Source organism: Moesziomyces antarcticus (assembly GCF_000747765.1).
Source record: "Moesziomyces antarcticus DNA, scaffold: scaffold_v10004, strain JCM 10317, whole genome shotgun sequence".
Taxonomy (NCBI): domain Eukaryota; kingdom Fungi; phylum Basidiomycota; class Ustilaginomycetes; order Ustilaginales; family Ustilaginaceae; genus Moesziomyces; species Moesziomyces antarcticus.
Window position 1 is genome coordinate 749,565 of NW_014639006.1, and position 14,680 is coordinate 764,244.

The 14,680-nt window shown below is 60.0% G+C and overlaps 5 protein-coding genes across 5 annotated transcripts; 2 read left to right on the plus strand and 3 right to left on the minus strand.

The window, feature by feature from the left end:
- Window positions 1–513: 513 nt before the first annotated feature.
- On the plus strand, window positions 514–1,430 carry PAN0_004c2395 (uncharacterized protein; the record flags this gene model as incomplete). Its single annotated transcript, XM_014802339.1, has 4 exons — window positions 514–591; window positions 866–1,051; window positions 1,147–1,219; window positions 1,324–1,430. The coding sequence occupies 4 exons, from the start codon at window positions 514–516 to the stop codon at window positions 1,428–1,430; spliced, it is 444 nt and encodes a 147-aa protein (XP_014657825.1).
- Window positions 1,431–3,254: 1,824 nt separating this feature from the next.
- On the minus strand, window positions 3,255–8,507 carry PAN0_004d2396 (uncharacterized protein; the record flags this gene model as incomplete). Its single annotated transcript, XM_014802340.1, has 1 exon — window positions 3,255–8,507. One exon carries the CDS (start codon window positions 8,505–8,507, stop codon window positions 3,255–3,257), a length of 5,253 nt encoding a protein of 1,750 aa, XP_014657826.1.
- Window positions 8,508–9,789: 1,282 nt separating this feature from the next.
- PAN0_004d2397 (ribosomal protein S10) lies at window positions 9,790–10,720 on the minus strand (the record flags this gene model as incomplete). Its single annotated transcript, XM_014802341.1, has 2 exons — window positions 9,790–10,495; window positions 10,614–10,720. The coding sequence occupies 2 exons, from the start codon at window positions 10,718–10,720 to the stop codon at window positions 9,790–9,792; spliced, it is 813 nt and encodes a 270-aa protein (XP_014657827.1).
- Window positions 10,721–11,261: 541 nt separating this feature from the next.
- Window positions 11,262–12,451, minus strand: PAN0_004d2398 (phosphatase activator; the record flags this gene model as incomplete). Its single annotated transcript, XM_014802342.1, has 2 exons — window positions 11,262–11,730; window positions 11,865–12,451. 2 exons carry the CDS (start codon window positions 12,449–12,451, stop codon window positions 11,262–11,264), a joined length of 1,056 nt encoding a protein of 351 aa, XP_014657828.1.
- A 926-nt stretch (window positions 12,452–13,377) lies between these two features.
- On the plus strand, window positions 13,378–14,058 carry PAN0_004c2399 (vesicle transporter SEC22; the record flags this gene model as incomplete). Its single annotated transcript, XM_014802343.1, has 1 exon — window positions 13,378–14,058. One exon carries the CDS (start codon window positions 13,378–13,380, stop codon window positions 14,056–14,058), a length of 681 nt encoding a protein of 226 aa, XP_014657829.1.
- Between the last annotated feature and the right edge of the window lie 622 nt (window positions 14,059–14,680).

Here is a 14,680-nt window from a genome sequence, read left to right on the forward strand (position 1 = left end):
AGCATGCAGCATGTGCGTCGCAATCCGATTGTTCAGACAAGGCTGAGCTTAGTCCGGCAAGCAAAAAGTAAAGAAAAGCTTTCTTGAGCCGCTCTTCTGTCTCTCTTTAGGTTCCCGCACGCAAGGGCCGAAAGGAGAGATAACGGCTTCTGTCTCGGGACGCGCGACAAACGTAGCACGTCTTTTTGGTCCGAAAGAGGCAACTCTGCCCCCGTTGGCCTGCGGCCGAGGCACCGCGATGGATGGCGAGCCAAGCGCGAGCAAACGTGCTTCTCACCAGCAACCCCGCAAAGATCATCTGGCCCTAGAAACGTCGTGCTCGGCGGATGCGACTGGGAAGTGCGCTGCGAAATCGCTATCTGGCTGTAAGTGCAAAAATCGAGTTGCCCGGTGAGAGACAAGTGAGACCTTGTTTCACGAAGAAATCCAGCGTGGATCCACGATAGCGTGTCAAAGGCATGTCGACCGCCAGATGGCCTGTCACCAGCAGAGCGAGGCAGCGGACGTGGGGGAATGTCTGCTGCTGCAAGCGAGGCGGGTTGGTCCACCATTGGCGCTCCGACTGGGTTTGCGGCGTGCTGGAGCGTGCCAGTCCGTGCCAGTCCGTGTGCATAAATTCATTCTGCGCCCAGGAGACGAATCGACTCGGCCCTCTCCGCTGAGCGAGCACGTCAACCGTGCAGTGGCCGGTGCAGCCACCCCCTGAATGCGATGATCATTCACAGCCCCGCCGCGAGTCGAGTGGGGCAGGCCATGAAATGAGCAGCCCTAGGCGAGATGAGATGGGCTCGAGGCGTGTCGAAACCTTCACAGACGCCGCTGCCTCCTTGCACGCTCCCGTCGCGGCCTAACCACGGCGCGACAGCGTATCCGACGCTCCGCATCCTGCGCAGCCGACCGCTGGATCTGTGCTGAAGCTGCATATCCTGAGTCGGGCAATCCGTACGCAGCATACACCCGCCCGCCCATCCGCTCGATGGTCTTTACTCTGCCGCTCTGCCTCAGCATCCGCCAGATGGGTGCCTCGCTTGTGTGGGGTCCAAATATGGGGGTGCATGAGGCGTGGCAACGCTCATGCCAACAGCTCGGCAGCGTTGACCGTGGGGCTGGCCGCATTCAATCCCAGCCCGCTCCTGCTGCGTGCAGTCGCGCATTGGAGCCGCAAGAGGGCTGCAGGGCGCCCGGGCTCCGAATCTCGCTCGACTCTCGACGTTGCATGGTGTGCTTGGATACGGATTTCCAGCATGTAGGATTCACCCCGCCCAAAACTCGTCCGCTCATTGTTCTGTCCATTGGGCGACGCTCTTTGTCCGCATTGTCAAGATCTTCAGGACGGCAGTGGCGAGGACTTTGCTGGTGACGAGACAGGTATCCTTGCGTCAAGCCGAAGCGATTTGTACGCAACGCGAGCGATCCAGTGCGGGGACTAGGACGAGAAGCGAGACGCGTGCACGGGACCTCAGGCAACCTTTGTGGTTTCCCCTTTCCACGCCCCAGCAGGCCCTTTTCAACCAAGCCAGCGCGCCAAGGACCCCGTCGGCCTGTCATTCGTGGAGCCGAATCAGATGACAGCCGCTGCCATAGATGAGGCAAGACGAGCCGAATCTCGCGAGAGTGGCAGATGCGGTCTCCGTCGGCTGGTGCTGAAACGGCGTCTTGGAGAGCAGACGCGACCGACTCGTCCGTGCCGCCTCGCCTCGAGGTTCTGGCGAGGTATGGAGCTTCGGCTCGCTCGCGCTGCTCTTGTCTTGTCACACGCTAAACGCAGCAGAATGACGGCATCCATCCGACACAAATTGCGAGCCAAAGGGCTAAGAGTCTGGCCCGGTCCATCTCGACGATCCATCAAGAGCGCTTCACAGCTGCAGTGGCTGGAGACAACCGCGTGAGAGAATTGTTAGTCGCTGCTCCGCTGCGGCTCTAGCCGACTTCATTCGCATTTGACGCCCATGGCGGACCGCTTCGGCTCAGATTGGCAAAGTGCCACTTTCGGCAATCCCGACGAGCAAACCAGGTTTCAGAGTGAGCTCTGTCCGAGCCGTCGGATTTTGCCGACCCGAGCCCTTATCGTGTCCATTCCATTGTGTGTGAACGAGACATGGTCGAAACGTGGTGGAGCGCTGCCAGCGCCACAGAAAGCAGTCCATGCTGCGACTTCTTCCGGTCTGCCATGTCGATGCTGTATTTCGACTTTTGAGGCGGGAGGATTGAGGCTGGTGTCGATCGATGGGGATTGCAACTGCCCGTGGGTCTCACCTGATCGTATGAGGCGCTTAGGGCATGCAAGGGGCTTTTGTTGCTGCTGTAACCGACGCGCCCACGGCTAGCCGCCTCCTTCCTTCCTCCACCGCGGGCTCGCACTGTGGTAACGGGGATCTCGGCTGCCGAACCGCAAAGCGCCACGCGCAGGCACCAAACCCTGTGGAACCCACACCCCCTTGGCGGAGATCCAGCACTGTTAGACCCTCCCATCCACTTTGCTCGCTTCGGACGGATAGTTCTCATGAGAGATGGCGGTGAGGGGGCTCAATGATGACTAGCTCAGTACCAAGATGCGTTCGACGATCGCAACGTCGAGCTGGCTTCGTATCGAGCGTTCGAGGTTGGCCGATCAAGCCAAAGCTCCGACACCGACATTTCATTTCGAACATCGGTTGCTCTTCCGACCCGTTTGGCCGCCGCTCGAACCTGCGTTGGTCATGTTCCTATCCCCCTTCCGCATGCATAGCTTCTTTTCACGACACCTCCTATCCGACATGAATGGAAAGAGCAATGCTTGCCAACGACATGTCATAGTCCAACTTGGGTGAGGGCATTTCGACACTGCATGCTGCGATCGGCACGCGCGCCCGCACAGACCCCCCGCCTTTTTCAAACAAACGCCCTTCCAAATCATTTCGGACCCTGCATCTTGGTTCGTCCTCCGTTTGCGCGAACCCCCTCGGCTCCAACCCCAGCGTGGGAGTGTTACTTGTGGGAAATCCCCACGAGGCGCAAGACAGGGCCCTTTTTTCCTTTCCTGACGCGACTCCGCACGCGTTTCCAGATCCAGAACCTCACTTCCAACATTCCAGTCTCGCACATCCCACCGGCATGCAAAACCGCAAATCTTCTGAAGCAATCGTTTTTGTTTGTCAAACGGATCTTCGGACTTTCAATGCAGCAAGCATTCACTGTATGCAGCTGGAAGGGGAAAGCCAATTGCGACAATCGCTGCTGCTCACGCTTGCCATTGGGTGCTATTTCGGGACACATCACCGATCCGACGAGATGGGCGGGCCGAGCTGATCGATGGCCGCCTGGAGGTGCTGTTTGGTCGCCTGCACGTACACCAGCAGGCCAGGCATCGCCTCGGGTCTCAGCGCAAGCTTCGGCACCATGGGCGTCGCGAACGTAGGCGACTCGAGCGCGCTGTGCGACCGGACCGGCTGCTCGGGTCGCTGCGGTCCCGCGTCCACCGACGTGCTTGCTCGTCGTGGATCCACCGTTTGTCCGACGTCATCCGGGGGACGCAGCTTTGTTGCGCCAGGGCGATCTTGGCCCGTTACGCCTCCTTCTCCTCGCTTCGCGCTCTTCGAGTCGCTCCTGTGCCGCAGAGCCGATGGTGGCCTCGAGCCACTCTGTCCGGTCTGCACGCCATCAACAGAACGTCGCTGCGTCGTGCTCCGCGACGACTGCAACGACACCCGCCGCGAAGCTTTCGACGATGAAGTTGTGATCGCCGTCGTCGTTGAAGATGCGGCATTGCTGCGCGTGTCGCGCCGGGATGGCGACTGTTCTTGCGCCGTCGAACAACCAACGTGGGCACCATCTGCCCCCGAGGGCATCGGCGGCGCCTCATCTGCTTCGCCTCCCACGTCCGACTTGGCTCGGATGACTTCAAGCGACGGCTTTGAACGCAGGAACGAGCGCCGTTTGAGAGTCAGCGATCGGCGCTTCTGCTTGGTCGTCGTGGGCGTGCCTGCGCTTGCAACGATCGACTGCAACGCCTCGCCATTCGACTCGTCTGCAAGCGACACCGCCTCCAGCTTGCTCGGAGGGGTTGAGACGCCTTCGATGGGGCCGGCATTCTTGAACACTTTGAGCAGCTCCCTGAGACCTTGCAGACCAGCACGGCTGGCACTCCGAATTCGCCGTTTCGCACTGCGGTTGGCATCGCCAACATCGACGCCGTCGAGGTTCAAGCCCAGCTCGAGACTGCTGTTCGGGTCGCTGCTGGCAGGAGCAGTGTTGAACATCTGCGTCTTTGGCCGCTGGCTTCCGTCATCCTTCAAGCCTCGCTGGTTTCGCTCGTCTTCGTCTTGTGGTGCGGAGTCGGATCGACCAGTCTTGAGATCTGCGGAAGGAGCAGTGGCGGCTGCTTTGCCCGAGCCCTGGTTGCTTGGATGTCCGTGTCCGCTCCGCGCATATGTTTCCGACTTGAAGCGGCCGTGTGACCTAGCCTCCACCCTGGGAGGAGATGCGATCTTTGTTCCGCCCAGGATCGCCGACAGGATGTCAATCTCCCTTTGCACGTCGACGTTACGGCCAGCGTCTGCGGATGATGCCATCGATAAGGCTGCCTGGCTCGCACCGCTAGTGCTACGATAGCCCGAGGCACCCGAAATAGAAGATTTGCGCGAGCCTGAATCTTCCAGCGGAGACCGTGGACCGAGGAAGCTAGAAGCATCCGAAAACGTCGTGCGACGGCTGTCGACCCGCACCGAAAGCGGAGTATGAGTGAGCGTGTCAACGTGAGCGGCCGAATCTGCGTCGGACCTGCCCTGACCTAGGTCGATGAGCACGTCGGCACATTCAAGCCAGTTCTGCACGCCATCCTCGGCACCCAGAGCCATCGGAGCCGAGTGCTCTCTGCGGTCGAGGTAGCTCGTCTTGAGCGCTTTGAGCTCTTCGATGCCCTTGGCAAAGTCGCGTACCAGGTTGATGTTGTTACGGATGCCGGTCTGCGCCTTGCTGATGCGGCTTGGGATCTTGAGATCGCTCAAGCTGTTGCGGCGAGCAGCGTTCCGAGGACGGGTTGAGCCGACGGTGGAGAAGGCTGCGCTTTCCGTTGGCGAAATTGCTGCGCTCCCATCCGCGCTCGAAGCTGCCTGAGCCGTGGACACTTGCTGCACACCGCGCGAGGCTGCGGTGTGAGACGGTGTGATTGCCGATTTGCCCAGAGAGGTATCCGTGCTCCAAGATGCGGCACGCACTGGAGGCGAGGTGTCCGTGTCAGGAGCCGAGAGCAAACGCGTGCCACGAGCAGCTCGCGGCGGTGTTCCCTCGAGCGTCTTGGTCAGACTACCGGGAGACGCCTGCACACTGCTGACAGCGCAGCTGCTATCGTCATCTTCCTTCCCGTGCGAGAAGTGATACCGATCATGAGACTGCGACCACGAGGTGGTCCTGGTGTCCGCTGAGGCGACCGTGCCATACTTGGCGTGGGACAGCCAGCCCGACGACGAGAGCTGCGAGAGTCCTGGAGAGCTGCCGACGCTGGTTCCATACGAGGTCTCCGAGTCTGGTGCATCGGCGCCACTGGAGGCTGAAACTTGACTCTTCATGCGGTACCCATACAGCGACTCGGCGCTTGTGTGGCTGTAGGCGGTGGACGCGGAAACCGATCGGCTTGCCGATGCGGAGTCGCCGATGCCCCGAGACATGCTCTCACCCTGCTTAGAGTAGAGGAACGTCGCGGATCCGTCCGAAGCGGCTGCAGAAGTGCGAGATGAAGCACCTCCAGTCGCGTCCGCGCGGGCCCAGGGCTCGACAAAGGCAAGCAGAGGCTGTGCGTCGTGCTGCCCAGAATCGGCTCGCAAGGTGTTGGAGCTCGAAAAGTCGCGGTGGAGACCGGCATAGGAAGCATCCGAGGACGTCCTAGTCTGCGCTGCCTGGCCGGCATCGGGAACGATTGGACGAGCGTGCCTCGACGAAGAAGGTCGACTGGCCAAATTCGAGTGTGCGGCCTCGGAGGTCCGACCTGGAGATGTCGGATCGCGGCCGTCGCTGCTCCTGCGAACGTCTCGGACCCTGGGCCGAGTTGGCGTGACCTCGCTCGAGCGACGCATTCCGAGCCAATTCGACGGCGGCGACTTGGCTTTGGATTCGGCTGAGCCGATGGGGCGATCTGCCGGCGATTCAGCTTGAAGCTCGGATTGCATGCGGTTCTCGGACTTGAAGCGAGAAGGCGAAGCAGGCGGTGGAAGAACCGCCTCGGATTCGGCCAAAGTCGCAGACTTGTTCGGAGTGCCGCGACCGAGTAGACGTCGGAAACTCGAGGATCGCATCGCGGCGTAGCTCTTCGCTAGACTTGAAACGCTGGCCGATCGCGATGATCGAGCCGACGATGCCGACTTCTGGCTGATCAAGGATGCCTGGCTGAGATTGGCCGCGTCCATGTACATGTGCTGTGCAGGCTGGATTGCCGAAGGAATGTCATCGATGCTGGCATTTCCAGTGTCTGCCACGCTGACGCGAGAGCGTGACAGGCTCAAGCGTTGCAGAGCACCAAGCTTGGGCCGAGAGGACGTTCGCTTGTGCGCTTTGATCGCAGTGGAGTCGAAGCTGTCCTCATCAGCCGTGTGAGGTGTTATTGGCGACTTGACATCAGCCTCTCGCGTTGGCGGTCGAACTTGGGTCTTGAAGCCAAGTGCTGCGCCGAGCGAACGCCTTGCGGGTCGGCTCTGCCGGGAGACTGGAGAAATGAGACTGGAATCTAAGTCTCTGGACGGCGTCTCTGTCTCGGTATCGTCGCCGCTGGCATCACTACCATGATTCAAGTCAAGGTTTGCCGAGCGAGGGGTGCTGGCCAATTTCAAAGCGCTCGGTCGAGTGGCCTTGGGCTGCGATGCCGAGGCGTGATGGCGACCGCTGTCGCACGAAGCGCGCGAGTCGAAAGAATCGACATCGGACTGCGCTGCGAGGCGCAACGAGAGATTGGTGACATCACTGGCGGACGATGAGTCTGACCATCGCTTTTGCGGCTTTGCCGGGCCCTTTGTCGGCGCCTCGGATGAAGACGTCGCATTCCCACGGAGAATCTGGCTGCTCGTGCCGGTTAGCGCCAACGCCAGCGCTGGATACTGCCGCAAGTTCGCAATAGACGAAGAGTTGGAGGAAGAGGGAGTAAGGGATGGCTCTGCATTCCAAGCAAAGGCATCGTCCCAATTCTCGACATCTTCGTCATCATCGGACTCTGGGTGGTCTTGGGTGACTCGATGAAGCGCAGGCTTGTCTCGTGCGCCAGAGCCTGAGACGCGGGCTGCATCTGCGCTTGAGCGAGTGGTATTCCGCTTGTTCGCATCCTCGGCGGGATCCTCGTCATTCTGAAAGAGAAAGTCGTCGTCCCAGTTCTCGCTAACGTTCGAAGTGACTCGGATGCCCTTGAGATCGACTGAAAGCGGGCTTTTGAGGGACGAGTCGGATGTCATTGGAGCGGCCACGCTGCTGACGACGATCTGACTGTTCACAGTCTCGTGGTCGGGCGCAGGAGTGTGCGTATCCACATCGGCAGGTGCAAGCGCGAGGCGATGAGAGAGGGGCGGAAGCGGCAAGCGCAGAGGATCCGTGGGACTGTCAGCGGATATGCCAAGCTCTGTATCCCAGTCGACATCGTTGGTATCACCCAGGTCGCTCAACGTCGGAGCAACAGCGAGCGGAACGCGCCTGGAGGGTGGTTCCGTCCGCGTGAACGGGGCATCGAGAAAAGAGTACGTCGGGCCGGTGCGACGAGTTGGTTCGTCGTGGGATTCCTCGTCTGTCTGAGACATGTAGCCGTTTGAGATGCGGCTTCTTGTGAAGCTGCTCGCATCGCTTCCAGCACGGGCACGGGTCTGGTAAATGCTGTCGTCCGATGCGCCGACGCCCCCAATACTGTAAGACCTCGTCCGAGAAGAGACCGAGCTAGCTGCTGCAGACCATGCTTGGTTCGAATGCGGGACGCTCTCAGTGTACCTCGCATGATGCTGATTCGACGGACCGGGTTGGAGGAGGTGCGACGACAGCGAATTAGAGGAGATGGCTGGCTCCGTCGGCGAGTGTCTGACACCGGGAATGGATGGCAGGTACGAGCTGGAAGGCATGTAGAGCTGATTGGATGGCTCTCCTGGCGCAGCGTGTTGTAGCTGCCATAGCTGCTGCTGTCGCTCGTAGAAGCGCGCGCTACTGGAGGGTGGAGGGCGGTAGGGTCGATCTACCGGTTTACTTCTAGGCGGCGTCAGGGAGGTTGAGAGGGTGCAAGGAGCGGCCGAGGACTGCGTCCAAGTTGGAGCATGGGAAGCCGATGTGGCGCGGAGCTGCTCACTGGCAATGCCGGTTCTGGTAACCGCTTGGCTCGAGGTCGAAGCGGAAGGTCGCTGGGGTGGAGTCTCGAGGACAAATTCGCTTCCTCCTTCGGCCACGACGATGCGTGTGGGCGGTGTTCGTGGCTGCGACGATGTACGATGGAGCGATTTGCGTTTGGCGGTTAGGTCTGAAGGACCGCCCAAGCCGAGGCTGCGTCGCGAGCCAGAGGGAGCCGACTGCATGTCGATGTCACAGGTTGCGGCTGGCCGCGGCGTGGGTGAGCCATGTGCATCCCATGCGGATGTGTCTTGTGTCTAGGGTCAGGATGCCACCGCTCAGCCGGCAACGAGGCTGTGGAGGTTGGTGGGGAGGTGGTGGTGCGGTTAGGAGTGGTTGACAGACGGGAAGCGATCCGGTAAGCGCAGCGGATCTCGAAAAATGTGACGGCAATCAGTCATGTCCACCTCCCTGTGACTTGTGACTTGTGACTTGCTGTAGGGTGAAGTGTGATATTGTGCATGGCGGGCTCTCATCATGCGTGCGCCCGACTGACAGATCGGAGACCAACACTTCGCCACGGCACACGCGCGCACCGCGCTCGACAGCACACGTTCACCCGCCCTGCAGCCTCAAAAAAAAGAAATCCGCCGCCCCTCCTCCACTGTGCGCCAACCAAACGCGCCGCCAACTGTGCTCGCTTGGCCGCTAGCGGGGAGTGCAAAGACCCCTCGGCGTTTGGCATTCATGCGTACGGACCGTCGACACCATCGTCACATCGAACTCGCACTCACTTCAACAGGGATAGATACCCACCTACGTCGAAGTGCAGCCAGCGGCTTGGGAGCGTTGTTTGACATCGGCTGAGATACGCCAAATGAAACTGTACGGCCACGGCCGACTCACTTTTGCCGATGACGATCCTTGCGTGGACGGCCCTCGTCTAGTATGCACAAAAGCAAAGCTCCGATGCGCACATCAACATGTCCGTGCACTCGCCTCGCCATATCAGGGCTCCAGCAGTTCGTCGGTCTGTGAGATTTGCAAAGCGTGTGTATTGTTCCTGTGTCCACATGTGGGTTGCTGCTATGCTGTGCTTCACAACGGTCGACATAGTGGCACCGGACGTACCTGACAATCAGGATCGACACCTCCGTGATCTGCACCTCCAACTCACCGCAGCACTCGGCACAGCGTCCCGCTCGTCCATGACAAGGCTATGCTATGCCCTGGTCCCGAAGAGCTGTGCAAGCAGGCGATACGCCTGTCGCAGACATTGCATCGGCTTCCGTTGGGCTGCGTATGACCCAATTGTTCTGCTCGCGCCATTGACGTCTCCACCGCTTCGGCACATTCGGAGCTTAACAGCCGACGAGCCCCGCAAGGCAGGCCTCTGTGGGCACGCCTTCAGCGCGGCGCTCGGCATTCGGCTTTGTGGTGTAAGAGGTTGCAACGATTTCGTATTGCACAGACCCTGTGGGGCTGTCAGCGGTGCTGACCCAGTGCATCGACGGCGATAGTGGAAGGTCACTTCTGCTCCTCCCGTGCCATCTCCTGCTCGACAATGCCATCGGCGATCTTCTTGATGCTCTCGGCGGTGGAGGTAGCCTGGTTGGACTCGACCTGCGGCTTTGAGCTCGATTCAGCAGCGTCGGACGACCCGGAGCGCTGCAGCGCCTTTGCCTCGTCCATCAGCTTGTCGCCCACACCCAGCTCGTGGTAGCGGAAGAGATCGGCCTTCTGTCCGACACCGGGGAGCGCATGGATGCGCAGGAAGTGCAGCCATCGGTCGACCACCTGGTCGTTGGCATCAAACACCTTGATGCTGCGCGAATGCGTCTTTCGCCAGAAGTTCTCCTGCGACTTTTTGTGCACGAACGGCGACCTCGGCACCGTCCACAACGATGTGCGTGTGGGCAGATGCGCCACGCCGCTCACAGGAATGCCGATCGCGTATGCAGCCTTGCGCGCAAAGTCGGCAAAGAGGTCGAGGTTCGGAACACCGTCGGCGTATGAACGCAGATGCAGCGTCGCAACGTGCACACCGTGTGTCGGTGCGTGCGACTGGGTCGGCTGCAAGCACTCCGGAATCACGAACTGCTCTTCGTCCTTTGCTGAGGCGGCGTCCGATGATGCGTTAGAGCTGCTTTGTGCGAGTGTTTCGGATTGTTTATGCAGGTGGTCAAGTGTCACGGAGGAAGACGTGGACTGGTTCCAAAGGCCGGACGATGTGCTGTGAGAACGGAGGGGCAAAAAAGTGTCAGCATTTTGCGATCCATGTGAGCAGTTCGCAACTGCAGGATCGTCCATCGAGGCTCGACTGAAGAGCAAGTTCGTGTGCGGATACCTACGAGAAAGACCTGGCGATGGGAGCAGCTATGGGACGAGTGGAGGTGCGAGACGCTGACGAAACAGCTGCGCCGAGCTGGCGCAGAGCGCCAATGGATCTGGATGCCATCGTGTATGAATAAAAGGCGAGATGTCTCTGGCGAGATCGGTCGAGACGATGCGAACGAGATTAAGATGGTGGCCGTAGGATCAACGGATAGATGCAGAAACGCTTGGCCCTGGCAGGCAGCCCAATTCTTCCGAGGCTTCTCGCCTTTCGAAAAAAGGTCGCGTCACGTGAGCTGGCTCGTCACCAGTCTCGTGCGAATCAAATTTCGAGGCTCCACCTCGCGCGCTTGTATGAGGCTTGAAATTGAGTTTTCCACACCGCAACGACGAGTGACCAACACAACGCTCTCATCTCGCTACCCAGATCTGCACGGGCTTGTCGTTCTCATGATTGCTTCGAGGAAGAAAAGTATGACAAGTGTCCGTAGATTTCGTCGATAAGGGAATGGGTGAGCACATGGAGGGACGCCGAGCGAGCCCGAGGCAGGGGTATAGAGCGTGAAGCTGGCAGTGTTGCCTCGCGAGACGACCGCGGCTGGCTAAGCGTGCTAGAGAATGCGAATGTAGTGTGAAGAGAAGGGTCTGGTCAAAGCTTGAGCGCGTCAAATGAGGCTGAGCTCGAGCGTCCACACTCTGCGCGCCCAGACGCGCACTTTCCTTCCCTTGCCCGACTTGAGCAGCTCGGCCTCGTTGGCGGTGAGGCCGGCATCGTTGAGTTCTTGCGTTTGCGCGGCGTTGTCGGCTTGCGCGGGCGAATCCTTGTCCGAGGCGGGCAGCACAATGTCGATGCCGTCCCACCAGCACTTTCTCGCCGGTTTGCGCCAGAAGAGAAGCAGCTTTTGCGCGGTCGCAAACTGCTGGTGGTCCACCTTCAAATTGGACAGCATGCTCGTACGTCCGGTGGCATCGTGGTACTCGCCCGAGGCCATCGCCTCTGGGTTGAGTCCTTCGGCCTCGAGCTCGCCCGCGTGCGTGATGCCCGTCTTGAGCAGCACGAGCGCGATCGAAGTGATGCAGCAGCGATTCGGTTCGAGCGCACGGAAGCCCCAGGTGTCTTCGCGGTCGAATCCGCTCATGCAGAGCATGTCGATCAGCAGAGCATGTCGATCAGATGCTGCTCCGCCAGGTTGTTCTCCTTGTTGACATTCCTCTGCAGCGCTGTGAAGATCTGCTTGCGGTCGAGCAGCGCATCTCCGCAGCTGTACTTGAGCCGCAGTAGTGCAGGCGTAGGGTGCCCGGTCGAAGGCTCGGTGCCTTCGAACACTTCCGGATCGATCTCGGATGCTGCCGCTTGCCCCGCCGCAGCCGCCTTCTTGGGAGGGATGGCAAAGTACTCGAGTTCCTCGCGCAGCACGATGATGGGCTGCTTGTTCATCAGCGGGATCTGGGAGATGCTGCCCTGGGTGAAGGCGTCGGCGCCCTCGTTGGACGCCATCGCATAGTTGTAGAGCGCAGTACCGTAAGCCGAGCTGGGACGGTACTTGCCGGGATGGTCTGCGGTGCCGTAGAATTCGTCCTGGGCAGTTTTGAAGAAGCTGAGCACGTACGAGAGACACTGCGGATCAAAGTCGACGAGATAGAGCTCCTCCTCGTCCTCCTCACCATCCTGATCGAGCATCGTGGGGACACGAGGCTGGCGTGTCAAGATCAGGCCGTTGGGGAAGAGGCAGAGCAGCACCGATTCGGGTAAGTTCATCATGGTCTCGCGCTCGATGACGAAGCGCGTCCCGCGCAGCTCGAGGGTGAGGTGCGTGCCCGGGTCCTGCATGGGGAACTCGTTCGTGTCGTCCATGATGAGCGAGCTGAGCGGTGCCGGAATAAGATGGCAGAGAGGCGTATGAGATCGGTGGCGATGAGCGGCGACGGGAGATAGTACGAGTTCCTAACAGCTGCAAAGGGTTGCTCGTGTGACAGCCAAGGCCAAACCTGCCGAAACGCCCGGGCCGATGCACGCGCTGTCGCAGTTGGAGGGGTGCTGAGGGGCGGACGGCGCAGGCCACAGGAGATGGAGATGGGCAGGGGCGCGGTAGGTGGGGATGGTGGGGGTTAGCAAAGGCACCGTTGACAAGCAAGAGCCTGCTTGGATTGCGTTGGCCCGCAGCGCGTCGAGACAGGCTGACAGGCTGCTGGGCTCAACAACCACCCTCCCTCCCTCACTCCCACCCAACAGGCAGATAGGAACAGTGGCCACATGCCTGCAATTTCGAATTGGCTGCCAGGCGTCGATCCCCCGGCGTCCGAAACTGACAGAGCGAGCCGTAGACGCAGCAAAACAAGCGGATTTTTGAAAGCAGTATGTGGGATCGTGTTTTCCCTACAAATTCAGACTTTGAAAAAGTCACCCTCCACGTGAACGCTGGCTGCAGTGCGGATTCACACTCGCCAAGCGCAGCAGCAGCAGCAGCAGCAGCACCTGGCGGGATGCACGGTTGCGGAACTTGACCGTGCCCATCCAGCGCAAGCCAACGTCCCGCATTTCTTCCAACATCACCATCCAAAAGCATTCAAGCGTTCCTTGCCGTCGTCATCTGCCTTCACTTCGCCACTCTCGAGTCAGCTCCCTTTCAAGACCATTTGCCATCGCTGAGTTGCATCCCGTCTCGCATCAAGTCCTCAAGCACCACCCCGGGTCGCCAAACCTTCTTCAGAGAAGACTCAACCCCCCCACTTTCGAAGGTTGCCCTCTAGGCGCACAGACATCCCATAGCACCAAGCGCCATGCCGCTGTCGACACAGATTGCGCGCGTGTCTGACGGCCTGCCGTTGGCGCAGAGCGTGGACGATGGCAAGACGGAGAACGACCTGTCGGAGCACAAGCAGCAGGCCAAGCTCATCTTTCGGCGCATCACACCTTCGTCGGAGCCGCGGTGCAGCATCGAGAGCGGCAAATTCACCTTGCACTACCTCATCTCGCCACCTCCTGCCATGCCCAACTCGGTGGTGTATCTGACGATCGCCGACAAGTCGTACCCACGCAAGCTTGCCTTCTCGTACCTCGACGAGCTGTCCAAGGAGTTTGAGCGCAGCTACGGCAACCAGGTAGAGCAGAGGACCTTGCGGCCGTATGCGTTTGTCAGCTTCGACACCTTTATGCAGCGTACCAAGCGGCTCTACGAAGACTCGCGCACGGCGCAGTCGGCGGCGTCGTCGAATCTGGACCGACTCAACGAGGACCTGCAGGACGTGACGCGCATCATGACCAAGAACATGGAGGATCTGCTGTGGCGCGGAGACAGCCTCGATCAGATGTCGACCATGTCGTCGTCTCTGCGCGACGAGTCGCTCAAGTACCGCAAGGCGGCTCGACAGATCAACCTGGATGCGCTCTACCGAAAATGGGCGCCCGTAGGTGCGGTCGGCTTGCTCTTCCTCTTTATCATCTGGATCAAGTTCTTCTGATCGCGCCATTGCGTGCCGATCGTGCAACTCCTTAGGCTCGCCTTCGAACACCACGCCCATGTAACATACTTGACACACTCATTCGCCATACACACTCGCTTCTTGGCTTCTTCCCGACTCTTCTTTCGTTCCGTAACGACGTCAATCGACCCTGAGCGCCAGCTTATGAGGCTGGTCAAGACCCCACCGATGCAAGTAGCATGCGATCGAATGTGAGCACGTTGGATCGAGGGTGAAATGCGCTCGAGTCCGCCACGGCCCGAGCCCGAGTCGGGGCTCGGCTTGAACTCGGTGGAGCTGCTGCTGCCGCCCGTGCGCTTTGGACCCCTGAAACGAGCGGAGAGGGGAAATTTCGCAGCAGCACACGGCGGTGTCGAAATGGGGCGAATTCAACCTCGCAGTTGGCTGAGTGAGAGAGGTGTTGGACTCTGCTGCTGGATGCGCCGACGTGTCCGAGCTTGGCAGACGTGCAGTGCTTTGGACGTGCTGTGCCGTGCGCGTGCGGCAAGAATTTCTCTGCTCGAGCCGCCCAATTTTTCGGCTCGACTTTCGACGACTCGCTGTTGCCTTCGGTCGAGCTGGACCCCTTTCGGCCGCCCGCCGAGCTACAGCAGCAGCCAAG